This window comes from Mercenaria mercenaria, chromosome 6 (assembly GCF_021730395.1).
Source record: "Mercenaria mercenaria strain notata chromosome 6, MADL_Memer_1, whole genome shotgun sequence".
NCBI classification, from domain to species: domain Eukaryota; kingdom Metazoa; phylum Mollusca; class Bivalvia; order Venerida; family Veneridae; genus Mercenaria; species Mercenaria mercenaria.
Genome location: NC_069366.1, coordinates 38,226,543 through 38,241,614, shown reverse-complemented (window position 1 = coordinate 38,241,614; position 15,072 = coordinate 38,226,543). Strand labels below are relative to the sequence as shown.

At 36.8% G+C, this 15,072-nt stretch overlaps 1 protein-coding gene across 1 annotated transcript in view; it reads left to right on the top strand.

The window, feature by feature from the left end:
* LOC123549103 (CBY1-interacting BAR domain-containing protein 1-like) overlaps positions 1 to 5,298 on the top strand; it is a 40,692-nt gene extending 35,394 nt beyond the window's left edge. The window contains exons 7-8 of the mRNA XM_045336911.2: positions 1,288 to 1,482; positions 2,913 to 5,298. Of these exons, the coding sequence (XP_045192846.2) occupies positions 1,288 to 1,482; positions 2,913 to 3,062 (345 nt within the window). The 3' untranslated portion in view covers positions 3,063 to 5,298. The remainder of the gene's footprint in view (positions 1 to 1,287; positions 1,483 to 2,912) is intronic.
* Positions 5,299 to 15,072: the final 9,774 nt, after the last annotated feature.

Below are 15,072 nucleotides of genomic sequence, written 5' to 3'. Positions count from 1 at the left end.
GCCTTAGAACAACTCTTTTTGAATCACTTGATGGATGTTAATTAAACTTGGTCAAAAGTAACCTATAAAGTTATTGCAAATGGTTCTGCGTGACTTCCTCTTTTTGCCAGTGTCCTCGCTATCATTTTTCAGGATTAATTGTTTTGTCCTAACAACAAATTTGTTGCATTTTATGATACAGTGTAGGGACCTCTGTGGCCAAATGGTTAACAACTTCAGATCACTTACCTCTCACTGATGTGGGTTCAAAACCTTGTTTGGCTTGTAGAATTCTTAATGTTAGCAATCCTTCCAGCTGGCTTATGAAAGGACAGAGGTTCTACACTGATGCCAGCCCCTGTCAGAAACAATACCTAAAGGCACCTGAGATCTTCCTCAACAATCAAAACCCGCCCGCTAAGCTCAGTAGGTAGAGCGTCGGTCTACGGATCGCAGGGTCGCGAGTTCGATCCTCGGGCGGGGCGTGTGTTCTCCGTGACTATTTGATAAACGGCATTGTGTCTGAAATCATTAGTCCTCCACCTCTGATTCATGTGGGGAAGTTGGCAGTTACTTGCGGAGAACAGGTTTGTACTGGTACAGAATCCAGGAACACTGGTTAGGTTAACTGCCCGCCGTTACATAACTGAAATACTGTTGAAAAACGGCGTTAAACCCAAAACAAAACAAACAAATCAACAATCAAAAGCTGGAAAATTCACCATACATTGTTGTAATATCTATAATAGTGTAACATGTAATATAATAAATGCTGGTGATTACATCACATCATGTCTTGTTTTGTTTTGTATTATCATTTGCAAGGATACTTTTGTAAAGCTACTCCTTTCTTATTGACTTTTATGAAGATATCAAAAAACTGTGTCAGGGTGACTCTAAACTCAGCAAAAAAAAAAAGATCAATTGTGTCTTGACAATAGGTTTAAAGTAAAGGTCAGGTGAGCATCTTAGGAGCCATCTTGACCCCCTTGTTTAACCTTTAGCCTGCTGGCGGCAAGTGATTCTGCCTTTGCGACCGGTGCAGACCAAGATCAGCCTGCACATCTGTGCAGGCTGATCATAGTCTGCGCTGTTTGCTGTTCAGTCAGTAAATTTTCAATGAACACCCCTTTAAATAATAAGTGGTACTGCCCAGATTGAATGATGGATCAGTCCATTTTAGAAATTTAGCAGGGTAAGGGTTAAATAAATTATGCAGTAACAACTGCACCAGTAAAAATCAGTGTTGCAGCCAGTTGTGACTTCTGTAAATGCACAATTATATTGTACATGCTATCTATATTCTAGGAATTTAGAGCTAAGATGCGTCCATCAAGCAGTTCAGCACGTATGAATATGGCAAGGACAGGCTCAGTATCCTCTGTGAGTTCAAGCACAGTTCATGAGAATACGCCTCGAGCAGATCTACGAGGTTCTCCACAAAGACAGCAACAAACAGCACATCGTCAGCAACAAGCAAGACCTACTGCAAATGGTGTAGGGGTAAGGCAGCTTGATGACATTATTTGACATTACTAGTTTTGAATTTATTGTCAAACAAAACTTTGATGGTGTGCGGGAGAGTGGGGATGGAGTTAGATTTTATTTTTAGCTCACCTGAGCCAAAGGCTCATGGTGAGCTTTTGTGGCTTCTTCTTCAAAACCACTGGGCAGATTTACACCTAACTTGACATGAATGATCCTTGGGAGGCCCCCTTTCAAAATTTTTCAAAGAATTGAATTCCATGCAGAACTCTGGTTGCCATGGCAACCAAATAGAAAAACTTAAAAAATCTTTTCCTGACGACCAATATTCTGTTCCAGCCTATTAAAAAATGCATTTGTTTACTCAATGCCAATTAGTAACATGGACTGCAACCAAAGTATCTGTATATATTGCCAACCAGTCTATACTACAACATAGCAAAGTTCAATGTGTAGATAGTTTAACAATCAGAAACACCTCAAGATAACTTGATAGGGTAAACAGTTCAACCAAATGGTTCCAAACAAGTTTTTAACTCGACTATTCATAGAATAGCAGAGCTATTGGACTCGCCCATGCGTCGGCGTCCGCGTCTGCGTCCCGATTTGGTTAAGTTTTTGTATGTAAGCTGGTATCTCAGCAACAACTTGTGGGAATGGATTGAAACTTCACACACGTATTCACTGTGATAAACTGACTTACATTGCACAGGTTCCATAACTCTGTTTTGCTTTTTTACAAAATTATGCCCCTTTTTTGACTTAGAAATTTTTGGTTAAGGTTTTGTATGTAAGCTGGTATCTCAGTAACCACTTGTGGGAATGGATTGAAACTTCACACACTTATTTACTGTGATAAACTGACTTACATTGCACAGGTTCGATAACTCTATTTTGCTTTTTTACAAAATTATGCCCCTTTTTCGACTTAGAATTTTTTGGTTAAGGTTTTGTATGTAAGCTGGTATCTCAGTAGTCACTAATGGGAATGGATTGAAACTTCACACACTTGTTCACTGTCATGATCTGACATGCCCAAAGCAGGTCCCATAACTTTATTTTGCTTTTTTACAAAAATATGCCCCTTTTTCAACATAGAAATTTTTGGTTAAGTTTTTGTATGTAAGCTGGTATCTCAGTATCCACTAATGGGAAAGGATTGAAACTTAACACACTAGTTCACTGTCATGAGCTGATAAGCACTATGCAGGTTCCATAACCCTATTTTACTTTTTTACTAAATTATGCCCCTTTTTCGACTTCCTTATTCATTCAAGCGACAAGGCTGTTAAATAGTCGAGCGTTGCTGTCCTCCGACAGCTCTTGTCTGTCATCTGATGCATGTGCATTAAAAAAGCGTTGCATGGTTTTAGTACATGTACTTAGAAGTTAGAATGGTTTGTACAGAACATGATGATAAAGTAAATTTTTATTGTATTTCTGTACAGAACATGATGGATGATGATGAAGAAGAAAGTGAGGAAGAGGAAACAGATGAAGAAGAGGGAGAAACAGACGAGGACGAGAGTGAGGAGACTGAGGCTGAGACTGACAGAGGTCATCATGTACAGGCAATACGTCCAGCCAGTAGGAGATGAAACGATATATTATGAAGAAAACACAAAATACTGTTTATAAAAGAGTTAATTCTGTTCCCTGACCAGTTTATCAGTCCATTAGACAATATATTAGTTAGGTTATCAATGAAAAATCTTTGTCTTGAATTTATTTTTCATATGATTCTACTATTCAGATATTTTGAAACCTTGTAAAGGATGTATAGCTCATTTAGTTGAAAAAGCCATTCATTCAGCTTCCAAAAGGTAAGTTGTACCCAGATGTTGGCCCTTGTTTGAAATGATGCACAGAAAGGGTCTTCCTTCACCATTAAAAGCCAGTTGACCCAGATTGTGTTGGTTTGATTTAAAACCAAGTAAACTTTATTTACAGACTATATTTGTTAATGACTTTTAAAGCGTATTTAGATACAAAATATGAAATTTCAGCTTATAATTTGCAGCATAGAATGATGGTCAGATAAATCATTCACTAATAAGCATGAGATTGGTATAACTTTAGTGCATTTATGTGTTTTATTAGCTCACCTGTCACATAGTGACAAGGTGAGCTTTTGTGATCACCCTTCGTCCGTCGTCAGTCCGTCCGTCCGTGCGTCCGTCAACAATTTCGTGTCTGCACGATAGTGGTTTCATTTATGATTTTATTTTGACCAAACTTGCACACAACTAGTATCACCATAAGATCTTGGTTCCTTTCTTGAACTGGCTAGATCCCATTATGGGTTCCAGAGTTATGGCCCCTGAAAGGGCCAAAATTAGCTTTTTTGACCTTGTCTGCACAATAGCAGCTTCATTTATGATTTGAATTTAATCAAACTTACACAAAACTTGTGTCACCATAAGATCTTGGTTCCTTTCTTGAACCAGCCAGATCCCATTATGGGTTCCAGAGTATTGGCCCCTGAAAGGGCCAAAATTAGCTATTTTGACCTTGTCTGCACAATAGCAGCTTCATTTATGATTTGAATTTAATAAAACTTGCACAGAACTTGTGTCACCATAAGATCTCGTTTCCTTTCTTGAACCGGCCAGATCCTATAATGGGTTTCAGAGTTATGGCCCCTGAAAGGGCCAAAATTAGCTATTTTGACCTTGTCTGCACAATAGCAACTTCATTTATGATTTGATTTTTACCAAACTTGCACATAACTTGTATTACCACAAGATCTTGGATCCTTTCTTGAACTGGCCAGATTCCCTCATGGGTTCCAGAGTTATGGCCCCTTAAAGGTCCAAAATTGGCTATTTTGGCTTTTGCAGCCATATAGAGACTTCATTTATGGTTTTTTTTGATACCAACTTCCAAAATATCTTCAACAACAATAAATCTTGGATTCCATGACAAATCAGATCCAATCGTAGATTCCAGAGTTATTTTATATCTTGATTACCTCCCCTGATTTTAATCAAAATGGATTTATATCAGTAAGTACTTATAGGACTTATTTGAAATTTCATTATTGTCATTAGTTGGACTGAGCCAATCAGGGTAGATAACTATGGACTGATTTAATGTCAAATTACCTCCCTTTATTTCAAATTAAAATGGGAATATCTCCATAACTAATGAAGATACTGATCTGAAATTTCATTTATGTCAACAGATTTATTTGGCAGATCCTTCTTTTGTTCACTTACAATATTTTTTTTATAATTACTTCCCTTTTATGTTACTATAAATAGCTTATTTTTAGTAACTTTTTAGCTCACCTGTCACAAAGTGACAAGGTGAGCTTTTGTGATCGTGCGGTGTCCGTCGTCCGTCCGTCCGTCCGTCCGTCCGTGCGTCCGTCCGTCCGTAAACTTTTGCTTGTGACCACTCTAGAGGTCACATTTTTCATGGGATCTTTATGAAAGTTGGTCAGAATGTTCATCTTGATGATATCTAGGTCAAGTTCGAAACTGGGTCACGTGCCGTCAAAAACTAGGTCAGTAGGTCTAAAAATAGAAAAACCTTGTGACCTCTCTAGAGGCCATATATTTCACAAGATCTTCATGAAAATTGGTCAGAATGTTCACCTTGATGATATCTAGGTCAAGTTCCAAACTGGGTCACGTTCCATCAAAAACTAGGTCAGTAGGTCTAAAAATAGAAAAACCTTGTGACCTCTCTACAGGCCATATATTTCACAAGATCTTCATGAAAATTGGTCAGAATGTTCACCTTGATAATATCTAGGTCAAGTTCGAAACTGGGTCACGTGCCATCAAAAACTAGGTCAGTAGGTCAAATAATAGAAAAAACCTTGTGACCTCTCTAAAGGCCATATTTTTCATGGATCTGTATGAAAGTTGGTCTGAATGTTCATCTTGATGATATCTAGGTCAAGTTCGAAAAATGGGTCACGTTCCATCAAAAACTAGTTCAGTAGGGCTAAAAATAGAAAAACCTTGTGACCTCTCTAGAGGCCATATATTTCATGAGATCTTCATGAAAATTGGTCAGAATGTTCACCTTGATGATATCTAGGTCAAGTTCGAAAGTGGGTCACGTGCCATCAAAAACTAGGTCAGTAGGTCAAATAATAGAAAAACCTTGTGACCTCTCTAGAGGCCATATTTTTCATGGGATCTGTATGAAAGTTGGTCAGAATGTTCATCTTGATGATATCTAGGTCAAGTTTGAAAGTGGGTCACGTGCCATCAAAAACTAGGTCAGTAGGTCAAATAATAGAAAAACCTTGTGACCTCTCTAAAGGCCATATTTTTCATGGGATCTGTATGAAAATTGGTCTGAATATTCATCTTGATGATATCTAGGTCAAGTTCGAAACAGGGTCATGTGCGGTCAAAAACTAGGTCAGTAGGTCTAAAAATAGAAAAACCTTGTGACCTCTCTAGAGGCCATACTTAAGAATGGATCTCCATAAAAATTGGTCAGAATGTTCACCTTGATGATATCTAGGTCAAGTTTGAACTGGGTCATGTGCCTTAAAAAACTAGGTCAGTAGGTCAAATAATAAAAAAACCTTGTGACCTCTCTAGAGGCCATACTTTTCATGGGATCTGTATGAAAGTTGGTCTGAATGTTCATCTTGATGATATCTAGGTCAAGTTTGAAACTGGGTCAACTGCTATCAAAACTAGGTCAGTAGGTCTAAAATTATTAAAATCTTTTGACCTCTCTAGAGGCCATATTTTTCAATGGATCTTCATGAAATTGATCTGAATATTCACCTTGATGATATCTAGGTCAGTTTCGAAACTGGGTCACGTGCGGTCAAAAACTAGGCCAGTAGGTCTAAAAATAGAAAAACCTTGTGACCTCTCTAGAGGCCATATTTTTCATGAGATCTTCATGAAAATTAGTGAGAATGTTCACCTTGATGATATCTAGGTAAAGTTCAAAACAGGGTCACGTACCTTCGAAAACTAGGTCAATAGGTCAAATAATAGAAAAACCTTGTGACCTCTCTAGAGACCATATTTTTCAATGGATCTTCATGAAAATTGGTCAGAATTTTTATCTTGATAATATCTAGGTCAAGTTCAAAACTGGGTCACATGAGCTCAAAAACTAGGTCACTATGTCAGATAATAGAAAAAACGACGTCATACTCAAAACTGGGTCATGTGGGAAGAGGTGAGCGATTCAGGACCATCATGGTCCTCTTGTTTATTATTGGCCGTAGGGAAAAACCGAGACCACTTTTCTGTGGTACAACATGGATGGTACCTCCAATTTTTAGGTGTATTTTGACATATCTGTACCTTGTAAGAATTTTTTTTTCTTTTTGGTTAAATTTCTTCCCTTTGTTGTTCCTGTCCTTTGGACTTAGATATTTTTTCTGAGGACCTTCTTGTCCTCAAGTGCAATGATAACAGGTGAGCGATATAGGGCCATCATGGCCCTCTTGTTTTGCCATTACCGGTACATGTGAAATATGTGCTTGTAGTTGTTACATCACTTTATTAGCTCACCTGTCACATAGTGACAAGGTGAGCTTTTGTGATCACCCTTCGTCCGTCGTGCGTCCGTGTGTGCGTCCGTCAACAATTTCTTGTCTGCACGATAGTGGTTTCATTTATGATTTTATTTTAACCAAACTTGCACACAACTTGTATCACCATAAGATCACGGTTCCTTTCTTGAACTGGCCAGATCCCATTATGGGTTCAAGAGTTATGGCCCTTGAAAGGGCCAAAATTAGCTATTTTGACCTTGTCTGCACAATAGCAGCTTTATTTATGATTTGATTTTTACCAAACTGGCACACAACTTGTATCACCATAAGATCTTAGTTCCTTTTTTGAACTGGCCAGATTCCTTTATGGGTTCCAGAGTTATGGCCCCTGAAAGGGCCCAAATTAGCTATTTTGACCTTGTCTGCACAATAGCAGCTTCATTTATGATTTTATTTTAACCAAACTTGTACACAACTTGTATCACCATAAGATCTTAATTCCTTTCTTGAACTGGCGAGATTCCTTTATGGGTTCAAGAGTGATGGCCCCTGAAAGGGCCAGAATTAGCTATTTTGACCTTGTCTGCACAATAGCAGCTTCAGTTATGATTTCAATTTAATCAAACTTGCACAAAACTTGTGTCACCATAAGATCTCGGTTTCTTTGTTGAACCGGCCAGATCCCATAATGGGTTCCAGAGTTATGGCCCCTGAAAGGGCCAAAATTAGCTATTTTGACCTTGTCTGCACAAAAGCAGCTTCATTTATGATTTGATTTTAACCAAACTTGCACACAAATGGTATCACCACCAGATCTTGCTTCCTTTCTTCAACTGGCCAGATTCCATCATGGGTTCCAGAGTTATGGCCCCTTGAAGGTCCAAAATTGGCTATTTTGGCTTTTGCAGCCATATAGAGACTTCATTTATGGTTTTATTTGATACAAACTTCCAAAATACCTTCAACAACAAGAAATCTTGGATTCCATGACAAATCAGATCCAATCATAGGTTCCAGAGTTATTTTATATCTGATTACCTCCCCTGATTGTAATCAAAATGGATTTATATCAGTAAGTACTTACAGGACTTATTTGAAATTTCATTATTGTTATTAGTTGGACCAAGACAATCAGGGTAGATAACTATGGACTGATTTTATGTCAATTACCTCCCTTTATTTCAAATTAAAATGGGTATATCTCCATAACTAATAAAGATACTGATCTGAAATTTCATTTATGTCAACAGATTTATTTGGCAGATCCTTCTTTTGTCCACTTACAATATTTTTTTTTTAATTACTTCCCTTTTATGTTACTATAAATAGCTGATTTTTAGTAACATTTTTTATCATTGGCCGTAGGGAAAACACGAGACCAGTTTTCTGTGGTACAACATGGCTGGTACCTCCAATTTTTAGGTGTATTTTAACATATCTATACCTTGTAAGATTTTTTTTTCTTTTTGGTTAAATTTCTTCTCTTTGTTGTTCCTGTCTTTTGGACTTAGATATTTTTTCTGAGGACATTCTTGTCCTCAAGTGCAGTGATAACAGGTGAGCAATATAGGGCCATCATGGCCCTCTTGTCTCTGCTTATATTGCAATAATTAGCAAATTTAGTAAACTGGTAGATTTAGAAAGACAAGGAATATATACACATTAAACTTTGAAACTAGGCAGTCGGCTACCATTATTTAACAGGCAGGTGTCTCATTAACTTGTCTCTCTTCAGTAAAATGACTGCCTTCGACGAGGCTTGAACACTAGACCTCCCAACTATGGGACATGTACCTTATCAATATGGCATTAGGTAAACAGCATCTAGGGGTGTATGTCTCTGGGAACATCATTCCTAGCCCATATAGACCCAGTGAAAGGTTGATTGTGTGGTGTTTCACCACTTTTGTAATTCACATAATTTACTGTAAAATCACTCATGTTCATGGGGGACTCATTTTCATTGGACGTTGTGGTTTCACCAAACCACTAAATTTAATCCAATCAAACACATGAAATTTCCATTCATTCAGTTTGATGGTATATCTTCAAAACTTGAAATGCAGGAATTCATATTACAAATGTTTCAGAAAATAGCCATTTTGACCAAAACCAGAAATTTCATGCAAACAAAATAAAATGATTTTACAGTATGTATACGATATTTGTACTAAACTTTAAGGGGAGCAGTTATCTAGTGGTTAAGGTGTTGGCTGCTCAACCCGGGAGTCTTGGGTTCGAGCCCCACTGGGGTCTTGACCATGACTTCTCATATGACACCAGTACTGGTTTTTCCAGGAAGCTGACTCGAAAGTGGTTCAAATAAGCTTGAAGCTTTCATCACAATCGAACTAAAATAAATTAGTATGTACTAAACTTGAAAAGCATTGCCTGTACAAGTACATGTTTAGAAACAGAATGTTGAGTGCAAGATAAACACATTGTATAATTATTTATTTATGAAAGCTCTTGTTAATTATTTTTGATTGTTATAACATGTAAAATGAATGAGTTTGTAAGCTTTGAGGAATCGTATGTACATGTAGTTTAGTGCCAAACATGCAGCAGATGTGATTATTGTTTTATAACCTGTATATAGTTGCACAGTGCTTATTCATATATGAAGGAAACAATTTTACTGGTGCTTCACAGTGTAGTGTCCCATTTCATCAGTACCACAGGAATATCTTATGAACATTTTTTACTTGTTTTTAGGAAGGTGTAGAAAATGCACCACTGCTACTCACAGATTGTTTTGTATCATATGGCAGTGTAATCATAATTTTGGGCTGCTTTAGTGGTAATGATGGTGCCTTTGAAACGATAAATATATCATGTTCATGATCTAAAATTTTAAATTAAAGTATTCACATGCAGTATATTCGGATTTCAATGAGTAAGGTTCTAAACAAAGGCAATCTTTGTAATAACTGGTACAGTCCAAGAATGATAAAAACCATGTTCCCTTCAGATGTCACAGTGACCTTGACCTTTGACTTACTAAACCCTAACATGCTGACAGTTAACCTTTAAAGCTTGATGGACATAGGCCAAAGAAAGCATTCACTAAATATTGGAAACTGTTAAACTTTTCAGGACTTTTCAGGTCATTTTAACTTTGCCCTTATGACGCCAAAACAATAAATGTCATCTGTTGACCATTATCAATTGTTCTACAGAGTTTGACACTAAGTAGGCTCAAGCTTTCACCAGCTATGTGTCATATAGAGTTTTAAGTCTAGAGGTCAGTGTTGACATGGAATTTACATGACATGGAACTTTGACCAACTGACCATTAACCACAGGCAGTCATCTCATAAAGTTTGGCAGACACTTATTTTCAAGATAACTGAACTTCACATTTAACACATTTATGTTGCACTTTTTCATGCATATACACATTTAAAATTGCAATACGTCCCCAGTTATGGTCAGTCTCAGTGGCTATGATCTTGACCTTATTAACTCTATAACTACAGGGATCATCTGCTGGCCAAAGGCTACCATCCTGATAAGTTGGACTGCTGTGGGCTGAATCCTTCTTGATTTCTTGACCTGTGAAACCAGTGTTTCACAGATGACAGACAGGAAGATAAACCAACCAACTGAGGGTGAAAAAGGAGTAATAAACACCTGCTTTTATCTTTTTAAGGTGTTCATCCACATTCAAAAATGATATTGAAAGTTTAGCACAGATCCATCTTTAATCTGGATATATTTATTACATGTACATATATTTAATGAAGAAATAGCTTGGTCTTGTTTATATGACTATTCTGTAAAAGGTTGTAATAGACATATAGTCGTTCTTGAAGAACAAATGAAAGTTATTCTGTTTGTTCCAGAATTAATTTATTGCGTGTACTTTGTTGAGTCAAGAATGGGTCCTGATTTATGTGCATTTTAACATATCAGTGATCATTTAGACTAAAAGTGTGTTGTATATATATCGCTATTTTTTTATCCGTCCACTGGCTTCTTAATTAAAAGACAATTTTTTAAAACCTATATGATGTGATGTTTCCTGAAATATAGACAAGACAGAACTGAGCAGTTTGACAGAACAAAATGATGAAAATAGGACAATGTTGAAGATGCTTCAAAATCCTGCTTGAGAAGCAGTAGCAGCCATCTTGGGCACAGTGGCCTTATTCTTTCATTATAGAGGCATTACTTTATATTGTCAATAAATCAATCACAACTGAGATCTAATCTGAAGCTTAATTCCAAAGTACCTGGAAAATAAATCCTACTTTTATTTGTAATTTGCTATTTGTATTTCGCAAAGGTTTTGTTACAATAGGTTTGGTAAAGTCCATATAATGAAAGTCATGATGTCACAGAGTCTGAAATACATGCTGCTTCATATGTAAAGTCTGTTAAAGTGCCTGTATTTTTAACTTTACTTCGATAAATAGTTAGAACTATTGCACTGGCCTTTAATCAATGTCTGGATTAGTTAATATTTTAGCTAACCTGAGCACCAAGTGCCCTGGATGAGCTATTGTTATCACTCCATTGTCCATCCAAACTTTTCTTCAAACAAAATCTCTGAAATCATTAGGTGGAAGTTGATGAAAGTTGGCCTTGATGTTCCTTGGATGGTTTTCATAATTTCATTCCTTGCAGAATTATGGATGCCATGGCAACTTAAAGTAAAAACTTCAGAAATCTTCATCTACAAAACGTAAGGCACAGAGAGGAGATATTTGGTGTGAAGCATTGTGTTGTGTCATCTTCTACCACTTGTTTTTCAAATCTTGCCCACATGGTTAAAATTGGCCCTATCCCTGGGTTCATTTGTTTTACATAGACTTGCAAAAATTTTGTCTAAAATCTCAAGGCCTAGAGCTTAGATATTTGGGATATGGTAATTTACAAAGAAATGATACTCCCATTTGACAAAGATGAGCAACTTCGTGCCATCATTGCCCTCTTGTATGCATGTTGCTATCTCAGTAACCAAAATACACATGTCCAGTAACTCTACTTGCTTTTTAACAAAGTAATGCCCCTTTTCCACTTACCAACTTTTGTAAGCTTGTATCTCATATAGTATTAAATCAGACAGAAGTTCTTTAACTTTTACTTGCCTCTTGTGCATCACTAAACTTGGTCTGTAGCATTCTGTCTTAGAATTATGCAAATGGTTCTGCTTGACTGATTTTAAGTGCCGCCAGAGGCAGAAATAGAAAAAAAAATTAAACAGCGTCTTCACTTGTACTATTTGATGGATCATCACCAAACTTTGGTCTGTAGTGTGCTTGTAAGGCGTCTTAGAATCCATGTAACGTCCTCTCACACGTTTGTTCATATGATTTAGCTTGAATGATTTTAGAGCTAAAAATAGAAAAACATTGGAACAACTTCTCCTCACGAACCCCTTGATGGTTTGATATCAAACTTGGTCTGTAGCATCCTTGTAAGGTCCTCTCTCAAATTTATTTGAATGATTTTGTTTTGACTGATTTAAGGGCCATCAGAGCTATAAATAGAAAAACCTTAAAACAACTTCTCTAGAACTAGATGATGGATCATCACCAAATCATGGTCTGTAACATCCTTGTTAGGTCTAGTCCTCTCTCAAGTTTGGTTAAAATGACTGCTTTTTGGGGCTGCCACAATAAAAAAATAGAGAACCATTTAAGTACTTTTTAATGATTTTTTAATGGATGTTCATCAAATTTGATCAAAAGCAAGGTCTAAAGGTCACGATCCTCCTCAGGTGATTGAATAAGCCTTATTTGGGTCTCTTTGTTTTATAAATGAATCTCTATTTATATAATGTAAGAAGCCATATATATATTTTTAAATATGATCTGTATGTGTTATGTATATACATTGTGCTAATGCCATTATTTAGCCGTGATTCTTGTTGATGTACAGCAAATTTACATGAATTGTTCTTGTATATTAACATCATAATAAAATACTAGTTTTACCATTCTTGTTTTAGTTATGAATTGTGTGCCCACTGGCAGGAGTTTCGTTGTGAAATATATAGTGTACTCTATTTTCCTCAGTCTCAGTGGTAGATCATAGATTTTATACAAACATCCAGCATTTGCATAAATTGCAACTTCGATGAAATTTCTTGTAAGACTTAACAAATGTTACTTGACATAACAGCAAGTCATCAGTACATTGCAAAAATTTCATATGCTAAAATTTAACACAGGGATTTTCCCAAGAAATACTTCAGTACTTTTGGTTCTTACATTTCTTGAAAAGTAGGGTGTGGAATCAGAGATTCAGATAGTAATGAGCTTTGATATAAGCAGTATTATTACATGTCTCATCTTCTACACATGTACAAGATTCATTTTGATGCATGCTCCTATTCTTGCCATTTTGATATTGCCATACTTTTGTATTGAAAAGAATCCAATGAAATAAAAGACAGGTAAATATACATGTAGTCTGTAAGATGTTTAGAAAAGACTTTAACTCTTAAGTTATATGGTAAAGTATTGATTTAAATAGCACTTGAACTGTATATTAAGAAACCAACTCAAAAGGTTCTAGATCACTCCCAGCACAAATATGTTTCATTAAGGCTATATTTTTAACCCTTATACCCTGCTAAATTTCTGTAATGAACTTGTCCATCCTTCAATTTGGACAGTACCATTAACTGTTCAATGGGGTGCTTACCAAAAAGATACTGAATGCCAGACTGCAGATCTTGATCAGACTGCACAGACAATCTTACTGGGTCAAGTCCCATAACCCTGACGTGTTTTGGCCAAATTATGCCCCCTTTTGGACTTAGAAAATCCTGGTTAAAGTTTTGCATGCAAGTTATTATCTCCAAAACTAATGCAAATATTGAATTGAAACTTCACGTTCTTCGGGGTTATAAAACTAGGTGATATAATCAAGTCCCATAACTCTGACATGCATTGTAGCCAAATTATGCCCCCTTTTATGCTGGGACTGTACAACAGTTCGAATAGTCCAGCATTGGCTGTCATACAGACAGCTCTTGTTTTCATAACCTAATAACCTCGACCTTATGGATAATTGATCTCTTATCTACCTTGATAATCTGGAGGCAGCTATAGTTAGACTTGACTTACTGTTGCCAAACTTGATGTATAGCATGTTTATATTAAGAACTGGCTTTGGATTGCATTTTTGGTCATTGTAACTAAAAATAGAAAAGAGTTTATGCTCAATATCTTAAGTTTGGGTGCACCTGTTGTCAGCAAACTTTATATTTAGGTAGTTTTTTACATATGGCAATGACACATCTACTTTACTCATAACAGTACTTCTGAATGGCATCATTGGATGCAGTCAAATATGTATAATAGAACATGACCCGTTTTTAAACAGAACCTGTTGGCGTGATACAAAGTTTGAAAACCTGATTTTGTGGAATTTCCACATTTCTTGTTTTTCCTATCTGACCATTTTTTAGCTCACCAGAGCCAAAGGCTCAGGGTGAGCTATTCTGATCACTCACTGTCCGGCTTCCGGCGTCGATCGTCCGTTGTCCGTCTGTAAACTTTTACTTTAAACGACATCTCCTCATAAACCGCTAGGCCAATTTCATCCAAACTTCACAGGAATGTTTCTTGGGTGAAGCTCTACAAAAATTGTTCAAAGAATTGAATTCCATCCAGAACTCTGGTTGCCATGGCAACCGAAAGGAAAAACTTTAAAAATCTTCTCAAAAACCAGAAGCCCTAGAGCTTAGATATTTCGTGTGAAGCATTACCTAATGGACCTCTACCAAATTTGTTCAAATTATGACCCCGAGGTCAAAATTGACCCCGCCCCAGGGGTCATTTGATTTTACATAGGAAAATCTTAAAAAATCTTCTCAAAAACCAGAAGCCCTAGAGCTTAGATATTTGACATGTAGCATTGCCTAGTGGACCTCTACTAAAATTGTTCAAATCGTGACCCCGGGGTTAAAATTGATCCCGCCCCAGGGGTCACTTGATTTTACGTAGGAAAATCTTCAAAAATGTTCTAAAAATAAACCAGAAGGCCTAGAGCTTAGATATTTCACATGTAGCATCACATGTAGCATTGTTGTCTAGTGGACCTCTACAAAATTTGTTCAAATCATGACCCCCGGGGTCAAACTGACCCTGCCCCAGGGGTCACTTGAT